Below are 20173 nucleotides of genomic sequence, written 5' to 3' on the forward strand. Positions count from 1 at the left end.
AAACAGATCACGGCATCTGCGGCAGTGCAGTACATTGAATAGATGATCGGATCCACCCACAGCGCTGCTGCGGGGATCCAATCATCCAGCATGGCAGCCGGAGGTCCCCTCACCTGCCTCCGGCTGTCTCCCGGGGTCTCTGCTCTGGTCTGAGATCGAGCAGACCAGAGCAGAAGATCACAGATAATACTGAACAGTACTATGTGAAGTACAAAAATGTGAAAAATCCCCTCCCCCAATAAAAAAGTGAAATGTCCGTTTTTCCCATTTTACCCCAAAAAAGCGTAAAAAAATTAATACAAAAGAGTAAAAAAAAGTCCAAAATTGCTGCTTTTTTGTCACATTTTACTTATAAATAAATTAATAAAAAAATTATAAAAATGTAAAACCTAAGCAAAAGTGGTCCTGATAAAAAACTACAGATCATGGCGTAAAAAATGAGCCCTCATATAACCCCATATACGGAAAAATGAGAAAGTTATAGGTGGTCAAAATAGGGCAATTTCAAACATACTAATTTTGTTAAAATGGTTAGAGATTTCTTTTAAGCGGTACAATTATAGAAAAGCATATAACATGGGTATTATTTTAATCCTATTGACCCACATAAAGAAAACATGTCATTTCTACCAGATAATGTACAGCGTGAAAACAAAACCTTCCAAAATTTGCTAAATTGCAGTTTTCTTTTCAATTTTCCCACATAAATAATATTTGTTTGGTTTCGCCGTACATTTTATGGTAAAATAAGTAATGTAATTACAAAGTACAATTGGTGACGCAAAACAAAAGCCCTGATACGAGTCTGTGGATGGAAATATAAAAGAGTTATGATTTTTAGAAGGAGAGGAGGAAAAAACGAAAATGCTAAAAATAAAATTGGTCTGGTCCTTAAGGCCAAAATGGGCCTGGTCCTTAAAGGGGTATTCCAGGCCAAACCTTTTTTTTTTTTTTTTTTTATATATATATATATATATATATCAACTGGCTCCGGAAAGTTAAACAGACTTGTAAATTACTTCTATTAAAAAAATCTTAATCTTTCCAATAGTTATTAGCTTCTGAAGTTGAATTGCTGTTTTCTGTCTAACTGCTTTCTGATGACTCACGTCCCAGGAGCTGTGCAGCTCCTATGGGGATATTTTCCCATCATGCACAGCTCCCGGGACATCATCATTGAGCAGTTAGACAGAAAACTTCAGAAGCTAATAACTATTGGAAGGATTAAGATTTTTTAATAGAAGTAATTTACAAATCTGTTTAACTTTCTGGAGCCAGTTGATATATAAAAAAATTTTTTTGCCTGGAATACCCCTTTAACCTCTTAAGCACCCATGACGTACTGGTACGTCATGAGTCCACTCCCGATCTATAACACGGGGCCACGGCGTGATAGCGGGTCGGGCCCGGCCTCTAACAACGGCCAGGACCCGTGGCTAATAGCGGGCGGCATTGATCGCGGTGCCGCGCGCTATTAACCCTTTAGATGCGGCGTTCAAAGTTGAACGCAGCATCTAAAGTGAAAGTAAAACCATGCCAATTAGCTCAGGGAGCTGTTCGGGATCGCTGCGGCAAAATCGCGGCATCCCGAACAGCTTACATGACAATCGGAGGATCCCTACCTGCCTCCATGCTATCCGTTCACCGAATGACTGCTCGGTGCCTGAGATCTAGGCATGAGCAGTCAAGCGGCAGAATCATCGATCAGTGGTTTCTTATGAGAAGCCACTGAGCAATGTAAAAGATCAGTGTGTGCAGTGTTATAGCTATCTATGGGAGCTATAACATTGCAAAAAAAAAGTGAAAAAAAAGAAGTGAATAAAGATCATTTAACACCTCCCCCAATACAAGTTTGAATCACCCCCCTTTTCCCATAAAAAAACCCCAGTGTAAATAAAAATAAACATATGTGGTATCGCCGCATGCAGAAATGTCCAAATTATAAAAATATATCGTTAATTAAACCGCATGGTCAATGGCGTACGCGCAAAAAACTTTCCAAAGTCCAAAATTTAGAATTTTTGGTCACTTTTTATATCATGAAAAAAATTAATAAAAAGCGATCAATAAGTCCTATCAATGCAAAAATGGTACCGTTAAAAACTTCAGATCACGGCGCAAAAAATTAGCCCTCATAACACCCCATACGCGGAAAAATAAAGTTATAGGGGGTCAGAAGATGACAATTTTAAACGTATGAATGATTATGATTTTTTCCAGAAGTACGACAAAATCAAACCTTCATAAGTAGGGTATCATTTTAATCGTATGGACCTACAGAATAAAGAGAAGGTGTCATTTTTACCGAAAAATGTACTGTGTAGAAACGGAAGCCCCCAAAAGTTACTAAATGGGTTTTTTTTTTTTTCTTAAATTTTGTCTCACAATGATTTTTTTTCCGTTTTGCCATAGATTTTTGGGTAAAATGACTGACGTCATTACAAAGTAGAATTGGTGGCGCAAAACATAAGCCATCATATGGATTTTTAGGTTTTTAAATTGAAAGAGTTATGATTTTTTTTAAGGTAAGGAGGAAAAAACGAAAATGCAAAAACAGAAAAAGCCCGGATCCTTTTGGGGTTAAAGGGGTAGTCAGCTGGAAAACATTTTTCTTTTAAATCAACTGGCACCAAAAAGTTAAACAGATTTGTAAATTACTTCTATTAAAATATCTTAATCCTTCCAGTACTTATCAGCTGCTGTATGTTCCACAGGAAGTTCTTTTCTTTTTGAATTTCCTTTGTCTGACCACAAGTGCTCTCTGCTGACACCTCTGTCCATGTCAGGAACTGTCCAGAGCAGGAAAGGTTTGCTATGGGGATTTGCTCATACTGTGGACAGTTCCTAAAATGGACAGAGGTGTCAGCAGAGAGCACTGTGGTCAGGCTGAAAAGAACTCCAGAAAGAAATACAACTTCCTCTGGAGCACAAAGCAGCAGATAAGTACTGTAAGGATTGATATTTTTTCAACACCTTCAACCCCTTAAGGACCAAGCCCATTTTCACCTTAAAGGAGTATTACAGGCCAAAACTTTTTTTTATATATCAACTGGCTCCGGAGAATTAAACAGATTTGTAAATTACTTTGATTAAAAAATCTTAATCCTTCCAATAGTTATTAGCTTCTGAAGTTGAGTTGTTGTTTTCTGTCTAACTGCTCTCTGATGACTCGCGTTCCGGGAGCTGTGCAGTTCCTATGGGGATACAGCTCCCGGGACATGACATCATCATTGAGCAGTTAGACAGAAAACTTCAGAAGCTAATAACTATTGGAAGGATTAAGATTTTTTAATAGAAGTAATTTACAAATCTGTTTAACTTTCCGGAGCCAGTTGATATATATAAAAAAAAGTTTTTGCCTGGAATACCCCTTCAACCCCTTCACGACGAGCGACGTACATGTACGGCGCCGCAAAGTGTCACTTGGCGCGCGGCGACGTACATGTACGTCGCAGGGTTTTGGGAGCCCCACGTCACCGGTAGCGGTGATCGGCCGGAATGACTGTTGTTATCTAACAGCAGGCATCCCGGCACATCGCCGAGGGGGGTCCTGAGACCCCTCCCATGACCGCGATGCACGCAAATCGCAGGTCAATTCAGACCTGCGATCTGCGCGATTCCGGGTCATAAGGGTCACTGGTGACCCAGAAAATAAGAGGGATCGGGGGTGTCCGAGACACCATCGATCCCCCTGAAGGGATAGGAGTTTGGTGGCAGGGGTGCCACCCCTCCTATCCCTGCTATTGGTCGGCCGAGCGACCGACCGATAGCAGACCGGGGGAGGGGGGGTTAAAGTTCGGTTCCCCCGCTTTGCCCACCTATCGGTGTCCGGGCAAAACGGGGGAACTGTCCAGGGAAGGTCGGCGCCGAAGGTCCCTTACCTGGATCCCGGATCCCCGAGCACGATCCTTCCCCACGTGCGGCGGCAGCAATAATTCCCGGGCCTGCTAGGTGAGTTGTTGCCTAGCAACATCCGGAGGGCCACAGTTTACAGTGGTCTCTAAACCGTTGCCCTCCAGATGTTGCAAAACTACAACTCCCAGCATGCCCAGACAGCTGTTTGCTGTGTGGGCATGCTGGGACTTGTAGTTTTGCAATATTTAGAGGGGTTCAGGTTGTAGATCACTAAGTGGTCTCAAACTGTAGCCCTCCAGATGTTGCAAAACTACAACTCTCAGCATGCCCAGACAGCAGTTTGCTGTCTGGGCATGCTGCAAGTTGTAGTTTTGCAACATCTGGAGGGCCACAGTTTTGAGACGACCTGACAGTGATTTACAACCTGAACCCCTCTAAATCTTGCAAAACTACAACTCCCAGCATTCAGGAACAGCATAAGGCTGTCTTGGCATGCTGGGAGTTGTACTTGCGTGCCTCCAGCCATCGCATAACTACATCTCCCAGCATGCCCTTCCGCAATCAGTACATGCTGGGAGTTGTAGTTTTGCAACAGCTGGAGGCACACTGGTTGGAAAATACTGAGTTAGGTCATAGAACCTAACTCAAGGTTTTCCAGCCAGTGTGCCTCCAGCTGTTGCAAAACTACAACCCCCAGCATGCATGGTCTGTCAGTGCATGCTGGGAGTTGTAGTTTTGACCCCCCCTCCCATGTGAATGTACAGGCTACATTCACACTGGCGGCAGATTACAGTGAGTTCCCCGCTACAAATTTGAGCTGCGGCAAATTTTCCGCCGCAGCTCAAACTCCTAGCGGGAGACTCAGTATAATCTGCCTCCAGTGTGAATGTACCCTAAAAACACTACACTACACTAACATAAAATAAAGAGTAAAACACTACATATACACACGTACACTGCCCCCCACCACCCCCCTCCCCAATAAAAATGAAAAACGTATTGTACGGCAGTGTTTCTAAGATGGAGCCTCCAGCTGTTGCAAAACAAAAACTCCCAGCATTTCTGGACAGTAATTGACTGTCCAAGCATGCTGGGAGTTTTACAACAGCTGGGGGCACCCTGTTTGGGAATCACTGGCATAGAATACCCCTATGTCCACCCCTATGCAAGTCCCTAATTCAGGCCTCAAATAAGCATGGCGCTCTCACTTTGGAGCCCTGTCGTATTTCAAGGCAACAGAATAGGGTCACATATGGGGTATCGCCATATTCGGGAGAAATTGCGTAACAAATTTTGGGGGGCTTTTTCTCCTTTTACCCCTTATGAAAAGGAACAGTTGCGGTCTACACCAGCATGTTAGTGTAAAAAAATAAACATTTTTACACTAACATGCTGGTGTTGCCCTATACTTTTCATTTTCACAAGAGGTAAAAGGGAAAAACGCCCCCCAAAATTTGTAACGCAATTTCTCCAGAGTACGGAGATACCCCATATGTGGGCGCAAAGTGCTCTGGGGGCGCACAACAAGGCCCAGAAGGGAGAGTGCGCAATGTACATTTGAGGTGATTTTCACAGGGGTGGCTGATTGTTACAGCGGTTCTGACAAACGCAAAAAAAAAAAACACACCCATATGTGACCCCATTTTGGAAACTACACCCCTCACGGAATGTAATAAGGGGTGCAGTGAGAATTTACACCCCACAGGTGTGTGACGGATCTTTGGAACAGTGGTCTGTGAAAATGAAAAAATTTGCACAGCCCACTGTTCCAAAGATCTGTCAGACACCAGTGGGGGGTAAATGCTCACTGTACCCCTCTGTACTGTACATTCTGTGAGGGGTCTAGTTTCCAAATTGGTATGCCTTTTTTTTTTTTTTTTTTTGCTGTCCTGGCACCATAGGGGCTTCCTAAATGCGACATGCCTCCCGAGCAAAATTTGCTCTCAAAAAGCCAAATATGACGCCTTCTCTTCTGAGCATTGTAGTTCGCCCGCAGTGCACTTCAGGTCCACTTATGGGGTACCTCCATACTCAGAAGAGATGGGGTTAAAAATTTTGGGGGGTATTTTCTGCTATTAACCCTTGCAAAAATGTGAAATTTGGGGGGAAACCCACATTTTAGTGAAAAAATATATAAATTTTTTTACATATGCAAAAGTCGTGAAACACCTGTTGTGTATTAAGGCTCACTTTATCCCTTGTTACGTTCCTCAAGGGGTCTAGTTTCCAAAATGGTATGCCATGTGGTGTTTTTTTTTTTGCTGTCCTGGCACCATAGGGGCTTCCTAAATGCGACATGCCCCCCGAGCAAAATTTGCTCTCAAAAAGCCAAATATGACTCCTTCTCTTCTGAGCATTGTAGTTCGTCCGCAGTGCACTTCAGGTCCACTTATGGGGTACCTCCATACTCAGAAGAGATGGGGTTACAAATTTTGGGGGGGCTTTTCTGCTATTAACCCTTTAAAAAAATGTGAAATTTGGGGGAAAACCAACATTTTAGTGAAAAAAAATTTTTTTTTTTACATATGCAAAAGTCGTGAAACACTTGTGGGGTATTAAGGCTCACTTAATTCCTTGTCTAGTTTCCAAAATGGTATGCCATGTGTTTTTTTGGCTGTTCTGGCACCATAGGGGCTTCCTAAATGAGACATGCCCCCCCAAAACCATTTCAGAAAAACATACTCTCTAAAATCCCCTTGTCGCTCCTTCGCTTCTGAGCCCTCTACTGCGCCCGCCGAACACTTTACATAGACATATGAGATATGTGCTTACTCGAGAGAAATTGGGTTACACATACAAGTATACATTTTCTCCTTTTACCCCTTGTAAAAAGTAAAAAATTGGGTCTACAAGAACATGCAAGTGTAAAAAATGAAGATTTAGAATTTTCTCCTTCACCTTGCTGCTTTTCCTGTGAAACACCTAAAGGGTTAAAACATTTACTGAATGTCATTTTGAATACTTTGGTGGTGCAGTTTTTATAATGGGGTCATTTATGGGGTATTTTTAATATGAAGACCCTTCAAATCCACTTCAAACCTGAACTGGTCCCTGAAAAATAGTGAGTTTGAAAATTTTGTGAAAAATTGGAAAATTGCTGCTGAACTTTGAAGCCCTCTGGTGTCTTCCAAAAGTAAAAACTCATCCATTTTATGATGCAATCATAAAGTAGACATATTGTATATGTGAATCCAAAAAAAAAAATATTTGGAATATCCATTTTACTTACAAGCAGAGAGCTTCAAAGTTAGAAAAATGCCAAATTTTAAATTTTTTCATCAAATTTGGGGATTTTTCACCAAGAAAGGATGCAAGTTACCACAAAAATTTACCACTATGTTAAAGTAGAATATGTCACGAAAAAACAATCTCAGAATCAGAATGATAAGTAAAAACATTCCAGAGTTATTAATGTTTAAAGTGACAGTGGTCAGATTTGCAAAAAAAAGGGCTTCGTCCTAGAGGTGAAAATGGGCTCAGTCGTTAAGGGGTAGCTCCCACCATCCTCTTTTTTTTTCTGTCCCTGCCTATTGCCCATCTATCCCTAACCCCCTCCCTGCCTTTATATTTTTTTTTTATTATCTTAAAAATGGCATTTTGTCTGCCTGGTAGTGTGCTCACTACCAGGCAGACTTCTCCAGCAGGCACCACGTCACTGATGCCTGCTGGGGGCCGACTTACTCCCTTAGTTCTCCTGACAGGGTGCCTCCAGCTGTTTCACCACTACAACTCCCAGCATGCCCTGACATCTATTTGCTGTCACGGCATGCTGGGAGTTGTAGTGGTGAAACAACTGGAGGCACCCTGTGTTGAAAGACACCCAGCCCCTGACCAATATAGCCCCCCCCCCTCACCTGTGCCGGACCATGAGTGGGGGTCCGTAGCAAGCAACAAGCGTGTGCCCGGCTTACTGTCATGCCCATACACTCTGAAAACTGTCTCTATGTTTCTGGAGGATTGAAAGTCCTCCAGAACCATAGAGAGAGTTACCAGAGTGTAGGAGCTTGACAGGAAGCCGGGCACACGCTTGTTTCTCAGTGTGTGATGGGCCCTCCTGTAAATGGCCCCCCTTCTCCGTATAACGCGCTCCCCCCCCCCCCCAGTAATGACAAGACACAGCTGCGAGGAGCAGTGAGGGGGTGGCGTATCCCCACTGGAGCCGCGGCTGTAAGGAGAGGTAAAAGCCAAGTGCCTCCCTGCTGCAGGGAGAATATGCAGCAGGGAGGCGGCCAGTGTGTAAGTCCAGGGAGCCAATGCGCAGCCCTGGATTTCACTGTGCTCGCTCTCGCCTGTTTGATTGACAGGCGGGAGCGAGCACCGCAGTGACAGAATTTCGACTCATTTGCCAGGCACAAATGAGAAGAAATTCTGTAGTGACGTCACTGCCGAATGAATTTGGACACGAGGAGGGCGACCCCTAGTGGCCGAATTTAAAAGTGATTTTAAACTGGTTTAAAATCACTTTTTTCAATTAAACTATATTAGATATGTTTTAGTACTTAAGTACTACAACATATACATTTTTTGATTTCATGACAGTGCCCATTTAAGGACCAGAGAGCTTTTTGCACATCTGACCACTGTCACTTTAAGCATTAATAACTCTGGGATGCTTTTACTTTTCATTTTGATTCAGAGACAGTTTTTTCGTGACATATTCTACTTTGTTAGTGGTAAAAAATTTTTGATACTTGCATCATTTCTTGATGAAAAATTCCAAAATTTTATGAAAAAATTTAAAATGTTGCCTTTTTTTGTAACTTTGAAGCTCTCTCCTTATAAGGAAAATAGACATTCCAAACAAATTATATATTAATTCACATATACAATTTGTCTACTTTATGTTTGCATCATAAAGTTGATATGTTTTTACTTTTGGAAGACATCAGAGGGCTTCAAAGTTCAGAAGCAATTTTCACATTTTTCATGAAATTTTCAAAATTTTTCAGGGACCAGTTCAGTTTTGAAGTGGACTTGAAGGGCCTTCATATTAGAAATAACCCACAAATGACCCAATATAAAAACTGCACCTCTCAAAGTATTCAAAATGACATTCAGAAAGCTTGTTAACCATTTAGGTGTTTCACAGGAATAGCAGCAGGTTCTTGTAGACCCAGATTTTGAAATTTTACAAGGCGTAATAGGAGAAAAAGCCCTCCAAAATTTGTAATCCAATTTTTCTCGAGTAAGGAAATACCTCATATGTGTATGTAAAGTGTTCGGTGGGCGGAATAGAGGGCTCAGAAGCGAAGGAGCGACAATGGGATTTTGGAGAGTGAATTTTGCAGAAATGTTGTTTGGGGGGGTATGTCGCATTTAGGAAGCCCCGATTGTGCCAGAGGAGCAAAAAAAGAAAATACAAAAATAAAACACATGGCATAATATTTAGGAAACTAAACCCCTCAACAAACGTAACAAGGGGTCCAGTGAGCCTTAACACCCCACAGGTGTTTGACGACTTTTCGTTAAAGTCGGATGTGTAAATGAAAAAAAAAAAATATTAGTTTTCACTAAAATGCTGGTTTTTCCCCAAATTTTACAAGGGGAAAGGCTGGGTTCACATCACATTTTTGCCATACTATTTTCAATCAGTTTTTCTAAAGAAAACCCTATGGCAAAAAAACCCCCAAAAAACGGATGGAACAGTATGGGAAATAAACCGTATTCATTTTTAAACTGTATACTGTTTTTAGAAGTGCAGTTCTGTCCGTTATGAAAAAAAACAAACATACGTTTTTGAAAATTTTGTCCATTTTTAATGGGAGGGGTATTGGGTGGGGAATTTAGGATGCAATTGCGCATGTGCAAAGTAAAAACCATATACGGTTTCCCGTATGGAACCATATACATGTGCGTTTCCCATTGACGTCCATGTTAAAAAAAAAAAAAAAAAATAAAAAACGTATGCGGTTGCAGTATGGTTTTTAAACCGGAGATAAAAACGGACAGAACTGTATGCACTTTTAAAAACAGTATACAGTTTAAAAACACATACGGTTTACTTTTTCCCATACTGTTCCATCCGTTTTTTTTTTTGCCATACGGTTTTCTTTAGAAAAACTGATTGAAAACAGTATGGCAAAAACGTGATGTGAACCCAGCCTAATATGAGAAAATGCCCCCCAAATTGGTAACCCCATTTCTTCTGAGTATGGAAATACCCCATGTGTGGACATCAAGTGCTCTGCTGGCACACTACAATGCTTAGAAAAGGAGCACCATTGAGCTTTTGGAGATGGAATTTGTTTGGTATGGAAGTCAGGGGCCAAGTGCGTTTACAAAGCCCCCCGTGGTGCCACAACAGTGGACCCCCCCCCCAGTCAACCCATTTTGGAAACTACACCCCTAACAGAATTTAATAAGGGGTGCAGCGAGCACTTCTACCCCACTGGCGTTTGACAGATCTTTGGAACAGGGGGCTGTGCAAATGAAAAGTTATATTTTTTCATTTTCACGGACCACTATTCCAAAAATCTGTCAGACACCTGTGGGGCGTAAATGCTCACTGTACCCCTTACTACATTATGTGAGGGGTGTAGTTTCCAAAATGGGGTCACATGTTGGGAGGGTCCATTGTTCTGGCACTATTGGGGCTTTGTAAACACACGTGGCCTTCAATTCCAGACAAATTTTCTCTGCAAAAGCACAATGGCGCTCCTTCTCTTCTGAGCATTGTAGTGCGCCAGCAGAGCACTTTACATCCACATATGGGGTATTTTCTTACTCAGAAGAAATGGGGTTACAAATTTTGGGGGGCTTTTTTCCTATTTTACCTTGTGAAAATGAAAAACTTGGGGTAACTAGCATTTTAGTGAAAAATTAATTTTTTTTCAATTTCCCATCCAACTTTAATGAAAATTGGTCAAACAACTGTGGAGTGTTAAGGCTCACTACCTTGTTACATTCCATGTAGTGTAGTTTCCACCGTGGGGTGTAGTTTCCAAAATGGGGTCACATGTGGGTATTTTTTTTTTTTGCGTTTATGTCAGAACCGCTGTAAAATCAGCCTCCCCTGCAAATCACCAATTTAGGCCTCAAATGTACATAGTGCGCTCTCACTCCTTAGCCTTGTTGTGCATCCGCAGAGCATTTTACGCCCACATATTTCCATACTCAGGAGAAATTGTGTTACAAATTTTGGGGGTCTTTTTTTGCCTTTTTACCTCTTGTGAAAATAAAAAGTATGGGGCAACACCAGCATGTTAGTGTAAACTTTTTTTTATAAATTTTTTTCATTTTCCTTTTCATAAGGGGTAACAGAAGAAAAAGGCCCCCAAAATTTGTAGTGAAATTGCTCCAGAGTACGGAAATACCCCATATGTGTCCCTAAACTGTTTCTTTGAAATACAACAGGGCTCCGAAGTGAGAGAGCACCATGCGCATTTGAGGACTAAATTAGGGATTGCATACGGGTGGACATACTGTAGGGGTATTCTACGCCAGTGATTCCTAAACAGGGTGCCTTCAGCTGTTTCTAAACTCCCAGCATGCCTAGACAGTCAGCGGCTGTCCAGAAATGCTGGGAGTTGTTTTGCAACAGCTGGAGGCTCCGTTTTGGAAACACTGCCATACGATACATTTAAATTTTTATTGGGGGGGACAATGTAGACGTACGCCTTTGGTCCTTAAGTACCAGGGACTCAGGGTCATTTCGTTTTTTCCTCCTCACCTTTTAAAAATTATAACCCTTTCAATTTTGCACCTACATACCCATACATTTTTTTTTTTTTTTGCGCCAACAATTCTACTTTGTAACGGCATCAGTCATTTTAGCAAAAAATTTACGGGGAAACAGAAAACAAATAAAAAAATCTTTGTGCGACAAAACTAAAAAAATAAAAAATAAAAAAAATAAACTCCATTTGATGCTATGGACTGGCCCGCCAGTTCCCCAGACCTGAATCCGATTGAGCACATCTGGGACATCATGTCTAGCTCCATCCACCAACGCCATGTTGCACCACAGACTGTCCAGGAGTTGGCGGATGCTTTAGTCCAGATCTGGGAGGACATCCCTCAGGAGCCACCTCATCAGGAGCATACCCAGGCGTTGTAGGGAGGTCATATGGGCACGTGGAAGCCACACACACTACTGAGCATCATTTTGACTTGTTTTAAGGAAATTTCATCAAAGTTGGATCAGCCTGTAGTGTGGTTTTCCACTTTGATTTTGAGTGTGACTCCATATCCAGACCTCCATGGGTTGATAAATTTGATTTCCATCTATAATTTTTGTGTGATTTTGTTGTCAGCACATTTAACTATGTAAAGATGAAAGTATTTCATAAGATTAGTTCATTCATTCAGATCTAGGATGTGTTATCTTAGTGTTCCCTTTATTTTTTTTGAGCAGTGTATTACAAATCTGTAAAACATTTTTACAGATAAAAAAAAATCTGAAAAAATATATATGTGCGAGGGGTGGGTGAAGAAGCTTTCCAGCCGTCAGCACTTCAGGGGTTTAGGAAGCCTCTTCCACTCTTGGCACCAGAGAATTAAAGCATTTTTATAAATCACTGACAGATATATGAAAGGTGCTATGTATTAGCTTTCCCTAACAGCTATCTAAGGCTAGGTTCACACTACAGAATTTCAGCCTGCAATGTCGCTTTGAAATTGCAGACATAAATTCTGCTTACTAAAATGTACATACGAGTCAATGGGTTTTCGGTCCACCAATTCACACTTTGTAATTTTTGATGAGGATTTGAGTGCGGAAAATTTGCTTTCAAATTTCCACCTGAAGAATGGTGGAGCTCATTCTTAAAGGGGTATTCCAGGCAAAAACTTTTTTTTATATATATATCAACTGGCTCCGGAAAGTTAAACAGATTTGTGAAGTACTTCTATAAAAAAAAATCTTAATCCTTCAAATAGTTATTAGCTTCTGAAGTTTTCTGTCTAACTGCTCAATGATTATGTCACGTCCCGGGGGACGTGACATCATCATTGAGCAGTTAAACAGAAAACAACAACTCAACTTCAGAAGCTAATAACTATTGGAAGGATTAAGATTTTTTAATAATTTACAAATCTGTTTAACTTTCCGGAGCCAGTTGATATATATAAAAAAAATGTTTTGGCCTGGAATACCCCTTTAAGGCAGATCTACTCGGGGAAGACATTGCCATCTATTGGGGATGGCAATATCTGCACGGTCCTAGCGCTGGCTGCACTCAGAATCTCTAGACAGAATTTTTCCATCTGGAGATTCCGTAGTGTGAACCTTGCCTAACAGTGTCAGCAGATTAAACCAGAAATTGCAGCTGACAGATTCCCTTGGAACTTTAACTATTTTACAGTTTAGCAGAATTTATAACTGCGTACATCTAATAGTATTACAAGTCATAAAAGACACATAAAATCATAAACACTTGCCCTTACCTTTGACATTAAGCCTGCAATCTACAGTTGCCTCTCCCAGAGAATTAATTGCTTTGCACGTATACACACCACCATCAAAGGGACAAGGCTTGCGGATTTCAAGAGAGCAAACTCCTTGATTTACAAGAGAACGGAATTTGGGATCTTCTCTGATTTCCATTTGGTTTTTCATCCATACTATTTTTGGCTTAAAAACAAATATTTATACACTTTAAAATGTTATCTTAGCTATGCAAAAATTCAGATGAACTTAGTGAGTTAAATACATCATTTTGGCTTTTACATATTTGTGCAGAAAAGCACCCTATAGATTAGAATCAAGATATTAGAACATTGATTAAGAAAATATTTAAACTGCTATTTGAATAATGTTGTAAAATGTGCTTGTGCTAGAAGGTGATGGGACACACAACTGGAGATTCGGGCAATCTTGTAGTCTAGGCAACAGCACTTCTTCAGAATGATAATAGGAGCACCATCTGGCCTTCTAAGAAGAGCAATCTCAAGCAAAGTTTAGTGTGAGTAAGGTAATGTTTCATTAGTAGTGCTTGGCAGCAACAAATATATATATATATATATATATATTATATATATCTCTCCCGTATATACTCGAGTATAAGCCGACCCGAGTATAAGCCGAGGCCCCTAATTTCAACCCAAAATCCCAGGAAAAGTTATTGACTCGAGTATAAGCCTAGGGTGGGAAATACATCATCCCCCCCTGTCATCATCCAGATCCCCGTCATTAACATCCTCATCATCATCACCGCCTGTCATCATCCAGACCCTCATCATCATCACCTGTCATCATCCCACACCCCCCCTTCATCATCCCCTTGTCATCATCCCCACCCCCCTTCATCATCCCCTTGTCATCATCCCACACACCCCCCCTTCATCATCCCCTTGTCATCATCCCACACCCCCCCTTCATCATCCCCTTATCATCCCCACCCCCCTTCATCATCCCACCCCCCCCTTCATCATCCTCTTGTCATCATCCCCACCCCCCTTCATCATCCCACACCCCCCCTTCATCATCCTCTTGTCATCATCCCACACCCCCCCCCCTTCATCATCCTCTTGTCATCATTCGCCCTCAGTGGTCTACAACCTGCGGACCTCCAGAGGTTTCAAAACTACAACTCCCAGCAAGCCCGGGCAGCCATCGGCTGTCCGGGCTTGCTGGGAGTTGTAGTTTTGAAACCTCTGGAGGTCCGCAGGTTGAAGACCACTGCGGCCTTCGATATCATCCAGCCCCCTCTCACCCCCTTTAGTTCTGTACAGTACTCGCCTCCGCTCGGCGCTGGTCCGGTGCTGCAGGACTGTCCGGTGAGGAGGTCGTCCGGTGGGATAGTGGTTCCGGGCTGCTATCTTCACCGGGGGGCCTCTTCTCCGCGCTTCGGGCCCAGAATAGAGGCGTTGCCTTGACGATGACGCAGAAGTACGTTGGTAATGAACGTACCTCTGCGTCGTCGTCAAGGCAACGTGACTATTCTGGGGCTGGGCCCGAAGCGCTTAGAAGAGGCCTCCCCGGTGAAGATAGCAGCCCGGAACCACTATCCCACCTGACCACCTCCTCTCCGGACAGTTCTGCAGCACCGGACCAGCGCCGAGCGGAGGCGAGTACTGTACAGAACTAAAGGGGGTGAGAGGGGGCTGGATGATGTCGAAGGCCACAGCGGTCTTCAACCTGCGGACCTCCAGAGAGTTCACTCGAGTATAAGCCGAGGGGGGTGTTTTCAGCACGAAAAATCGTGCTGAAAAACTCGGCTTATACTCTAGTATATACGGTATAATGAAATAAGAAAAATAAATATCCAGTAGTCTCCAATAAATTATAACCTTTTTTGCACATAGTCCGAAACAAATAAGAGATGAGCAGAACTGGGAATGGTATTTTGTTATTTTATGTGAGTTACCCGCTTTCTCAAGGTTTAAAGGGGTAATCTGGAGGGAAAAAAATCAACTGGTGCCAGAAAGTTATACAGATTTGTAAATGACTTCTATTTAATAATCTTAAGCTTTTTAGCTGTATGCTGCCACCTCTGTCCTTGTCAGAAACCGTTCAGTGCATGAGCAAATTCCCATAGCAAACCTCTCCTTCTCCAGACAGTTCCTGACATGGACAGACGTTGCAGCAGGGAGTACTGTGTCTGCCTGGAAAGAACTACACAACTTCCTTTGGAGCATACAGCAGCTGATAAGTACTGGAGGGATTAAAGGAGTTTTCTTTTCCACCATAAGGTGATTTCAGTATGTACCTGCCAGACTGTAATGGACATGCTTAGGAAGGATCTGTGCTTGTCATGCGGCTAAATGGCTATGTTGTGAGGTGACCATAATGCTGTGACTATCTTTTTGTGAACTGGGCATTTCCTGTTGGAGTTCGTTCTCTCAAACTACATGTTCCATAGCTCCTTGTTTGTAAGTGTGAGGTCACTTTCCTCCCTCCCACACATTAGCCACCCCACCCATTGAAACACAAATGAGCTGCATTCCATTCAAAAGACCAGTGTTTTCTAACCACTGTGTTTACAGCTGTTGAAAAAATAGTTTCAGAATGATCTCTCTTCCACCCAGCGGTCGCTCCACCCATTGAAGCAGGACAGGCTCCCTTTGCACACCTGACTAGTGATGTCATGTCTCGGCCACACTGCAACCTGGGAAAATCTGAGACCTGAGTAATTTTGTATGCTGTTAAAAATAAATATTGGGCAAAAACTGCAGAAGAATTGCGAGACCACCGTTGCACACAAGTACAGACACTATATTATGAGCCACACTAACTTTACGGCCCCTGTAGTATAGTCAAATAAAGAAAAAAATCCTGAAATGTCCCTTTAAGATTATTAAATAGATGTAATTTACAAATCTGTATAACTTTCTGGCAGAAGTTGGTGTAAAAACATTTTAATTCCTCCGCAGTACCCCTTTAATTAACACTTCTGCCTCATACAATAAAGACCATCTATTTTAACACTGTAACTAAATTACTCAGATAGTGTTTAGCAACTAGTCAAAAATGTTCTTGGTTTATTCAAACTATGTAAAATGACACTGCTCAAAAAAACTAAAGGGAACACTAAGATAACACATCCTAGATCTGAATCAATGAACTAATCAGATTAAATACTTTTGTCTTTACATAGTTGAATGTGCTGACAACAAAATCACACAAAAATTATCAATGGAAATCAAATTTATCAACCCATGTAGGTCTGGATATGGAGTCACACTCAAAATCAAAGTGGAAAACCTCACTACAGGCTGATCCAAATTTGATGTAATGTCCTTAAAACAAGTCAAAATGAGGCTCAATAGAGTGTGTGTGTGTGTGTGTGTGTGGCCTCCACGTGCCTGTATGACCTCCCTACAACACCTGGGCATGCTCCTGATGAGGTGGCGGATGGTCTGAGGGATGTCCTCCCAGACCTGGAATAAAGCATCCGCCAACTCCTGAAGAGTCTGTGGTGCAACGTGGCATTGGTGGATGGAGCGAGACATGATGTTCCAGATGTGCTCAATCAGATTCAGGTCTGGGGAAGGGCGGACCAGTCCATAGTATCAATGCCTTCCTCTTGCAGGAACTGCTGACACACTCCAGTCACATGAGGTCTAGCATTGTCTTGCATTAGGAGGAACCCAGGACCAACCGCACCAGCATATCGTCTCACAAGGGGTCTGAGGATCTCATCTCTGTACCTAATGGCAGTCAGGCTACCTCTGGCAAGCACTTGGAGGGCTGTGCGGCCCCCCAAAGAAATGCCACCCGGCACCATTACTGACCCACTGCCAAACCGGTCATGCTGGAGGATGTTGCAGGCAGCAGAACGTTCTCCACGGCGTCTCCGGACTCTCATCTGTGAAGAGCACAGGGTGCATGTGGCGAATTTGCCAATCTTGGTGTTATCTGGCAAATGCCAAACGTCCTGCACGGTGTTGGGCTGTAAGCACAACCCCCACCTGTGGACATCGGGTACTCATACCACCTTAATGGAGTCTTTTTCTGACTGTTTGAGTGGACACATGCACATTTGTGGCCTGCTGGAGGTCATTTTGCAGGGCTCTGGCAGTCCTCCTCCTTGCACAAAGGCAGAGGTCCTGCTGCTGGGTTGTTGCCCTCCTACGGTCTCCTCCACGTCTCCTGGTGTAATGGCCTGTCTCCTGGTAGTGCCTCCATGCTCTGGACACTACGCTGACAGACACAGCCAACCTTCTTGCCAAAGCTCGCATTGTTGTGCCATCCTGGATGAGTTGCACTACCTGAGCCACTTGTGTGGATTGTAGAACTTCGTCTTATGCTACATTGGAGTGAAAGCACCGCCAGCATTCAAAAGTGACCAAAACATCAGCCAGGAAGCATAGGAACCACCACCTGTAGAACCACTTCTTTATTGGGGGTGTCTTGCTAATTGCCTATAATGTCTACCTGTTGTCTGTTCCATTTGCACAACAGCATGTGAAATTGATTGTCAATCAGTGTTGCTTCCTGAGTGGACAGTGTGATTTCACAGAAGTGAGATTGACTTGGAGTCTCATTGTGTTGCCTAAGTGTTCCCTTTATTTTTTTGAGCACTGTATTTTTCTTATTTAGACCTAAAGGTTCCAGAGAATTACACCGGACAATACAAAAACACAGATTTTAAGAGTATTTTTAAGGCTGTTGATATATCAGGGTATTAAAAGGGTTTTCTCATCTTATAAATTACGACATATTGCTAGGATATACCATCACTTGAGATCAGTAGGGGTGCCAGAGATGAAACCACCACCGATCATATAGAATGAAGGAGCTAGTGACCCAAGCCATCTGTCTGTGCACTGCAGTCCCATTCAAGTGAATAGGGCTCGCTGCATTTTCCCATGCAGCTAGGTATTATGACTTGTACTATGGAAATGCTTCTTCAGCATTTCAACAGTGAGATTTTTTTTTTTTTTTCTCACTTTGTGTAATCTGTTCCAAAATTTGCAGTGGCACATTTGCTATGTATGGCTATTTTAAGTTACAGTAGCAGTTGACAGGTGTACACTGAGATGCATGAAATTCATTGGGGGAGATTTCTCAAAACCTGTGTAGAGGAAGTATGGTGCAGATTGCTTCTATCAGTTTATCAAAACTTTTTAAAACTAAAAAAAGCAATCTGATTGGTTGCTATGGGCAATTGCACCACTCATGGTCTACACAGGATTTGATAAATCTCCCCCATTGTGTTCCTTTGGACAATAGTTACTGTTTTTCAACACCACTGATATGGGGGTTAGTGGGGGATTAGAGAGATAAAAACTGATTAACAGAAAAACAAGAGTAACCAGTCACAGCTTATCTTTTATATCTTGAGAAGCTCTGGAAAAATAAAACCAGGGCTGTGATTGGCTGCTGTGGGAAAGCCAGGCAGTTTTGCTTTCAGTTTTCATTTTTCATCCCAAAGTGTGTCACCTCAACCTTTGGTCTGAGAGCAGCCCAAGATGGGAACAGACTGACCAGAGTTTGAGCGGTGAGTGCAGGACGCCTGTCTTCCCTTTGTTTTGTATATTATCAACCTTTGGTCTAATTGACTATTTCATGTAAAAATAATGATTAAATATAGATCCATTGTAAGGGCTCATTTACATTAATGTCTGCCCCCATTAATAAATGCCTATTAATCAAACCGTTTAATAAATTCTTCAAACGGTTTGCAGATGGCTGTAAAATAATCCCATTGATGTCAATGAGATTTTTTACAATCCTTCATCACCCATTTGCTTTCTGTTCCTTTTGTTTTTGAGGTGGAAAAAGACATTGAATGCAGTATTTGTTCTCCTGTCAAAAATAACGGAATAGAAACAGATATTATAAATTTAACATTGAAGTCTATGGCAAACGGATGAGCCTTTAATGTTATCCGTTCGTACCCGGTTTATAACATCCGTTTTTGAACCGTTACTACTTCTGAGCATGCTTAGAAGAGATGAAATCACCGGACTCCTGCAGTGCTATGGGACTACAATTACTCCCATCATGGAACGTTTCCATGATGGGAGTAGTAGTTCCCCCGCTGCGGGAGTCTGCAGATGACTGGGGAGGCTACAGCAGTTCTTTTACTACAACACCCATCATGGAACAAAGTATGTTCCATGTTGAGGGTAGTAGTACAGGGGCTGAGAGACTGATCACTCCGGGTCTCACTTCTGCGATCAAAAGTCATTAACCAGGGGAGCGGGCGGCATGCTCTGCTCCCCTGCGAAGTGTATTTTTACTTACATTTTTAAATACCCCGCCAGGAGCCCTGAATGGCTGGCACTGAGCGGACGTTCAGGGCTCCCAGGAGTTTTTAAAAAGTCACATAGCGCTGTAGGGGCCATATGTATATAGAAGGGCAGCGGGGGTCAAGATACATAGAAGCGCTGCGGGGGCAGGGGGCTATAAGTCTGGCCCTCTTGTATATGTTTTGCACCATGCTGCGCTATATTATTTATATATATATATATATATATATATATATATATATATATATATATATATATTGCCCCCTCCACAGTGCCCCCGCACTGCATTGCGCTGCGCTTCCCTGGCCGGCCCGATCCCCTGCTGACAGAATCATTTTGACAAATATCGCTGCGGGGACTATAGGGGAGATTTATCAAAACCTGTGCAAAGGAAAAGTTGCCCAGTTGCCGATAGCAACCACTCAGCTCGCTTTCATTTTTAACAAGGCCTCTGCAAAATGAAAGAAGCAATCTGATTGGCTGGTATGGGCAAATATATATATAGAGAGAGAGAGAGATATTATAGCGCTGTGGGGGGCAATATATATATATTTATAGAACAGCGGGGGGGGGGGGGGATCAACACATATGATTTTCATACAGGCAAAAACACAACAGATAGATGAAGACAGCCTTATATGCATACATTTATATATATTTTTTTTTAATAAAGGCAAAATCT

The 20173-nt window shown here is 42.4% G+C and overlaps 1 protein-coding gene across 3 annotated transcripts in view; it reads right to left on the reverse strand.

The window, feature by feature from the left end:
* Nucleotides 1-20173, reverse strand: part of LOC130356315 (myosin-binding protein H-like) — a 229518-nt gene that overhangs the window by 18097 nt on the left and 191248 nt on the right. For all 3 annotated transcript variants that reach the window (XM_056557634.1, XM_056557636.1, XM_056557635.1), the window contains exon 9: nt 13240-13426. In XM_056557634.1, coding sequence (XP_056413609.1) covers nt 13240-13426 — 187 coding nt within the window. The remainder of the gene's footprint in view (nt 1-13239; nt 13427-20173) is intronic.

Source organism: Hyla sarda, chromosome 2, assembly GCF_029499605.1.
Source record: "Hyla sarda isolate aHylSar1 chromosome 2, aHylSar1.hap1, whole genome shotgun sequence".
NCBI lineage: Eukaryota > Metazoa > Chordata > Amphibia > Anura > Hylidae > Hyla > Hyla sarda.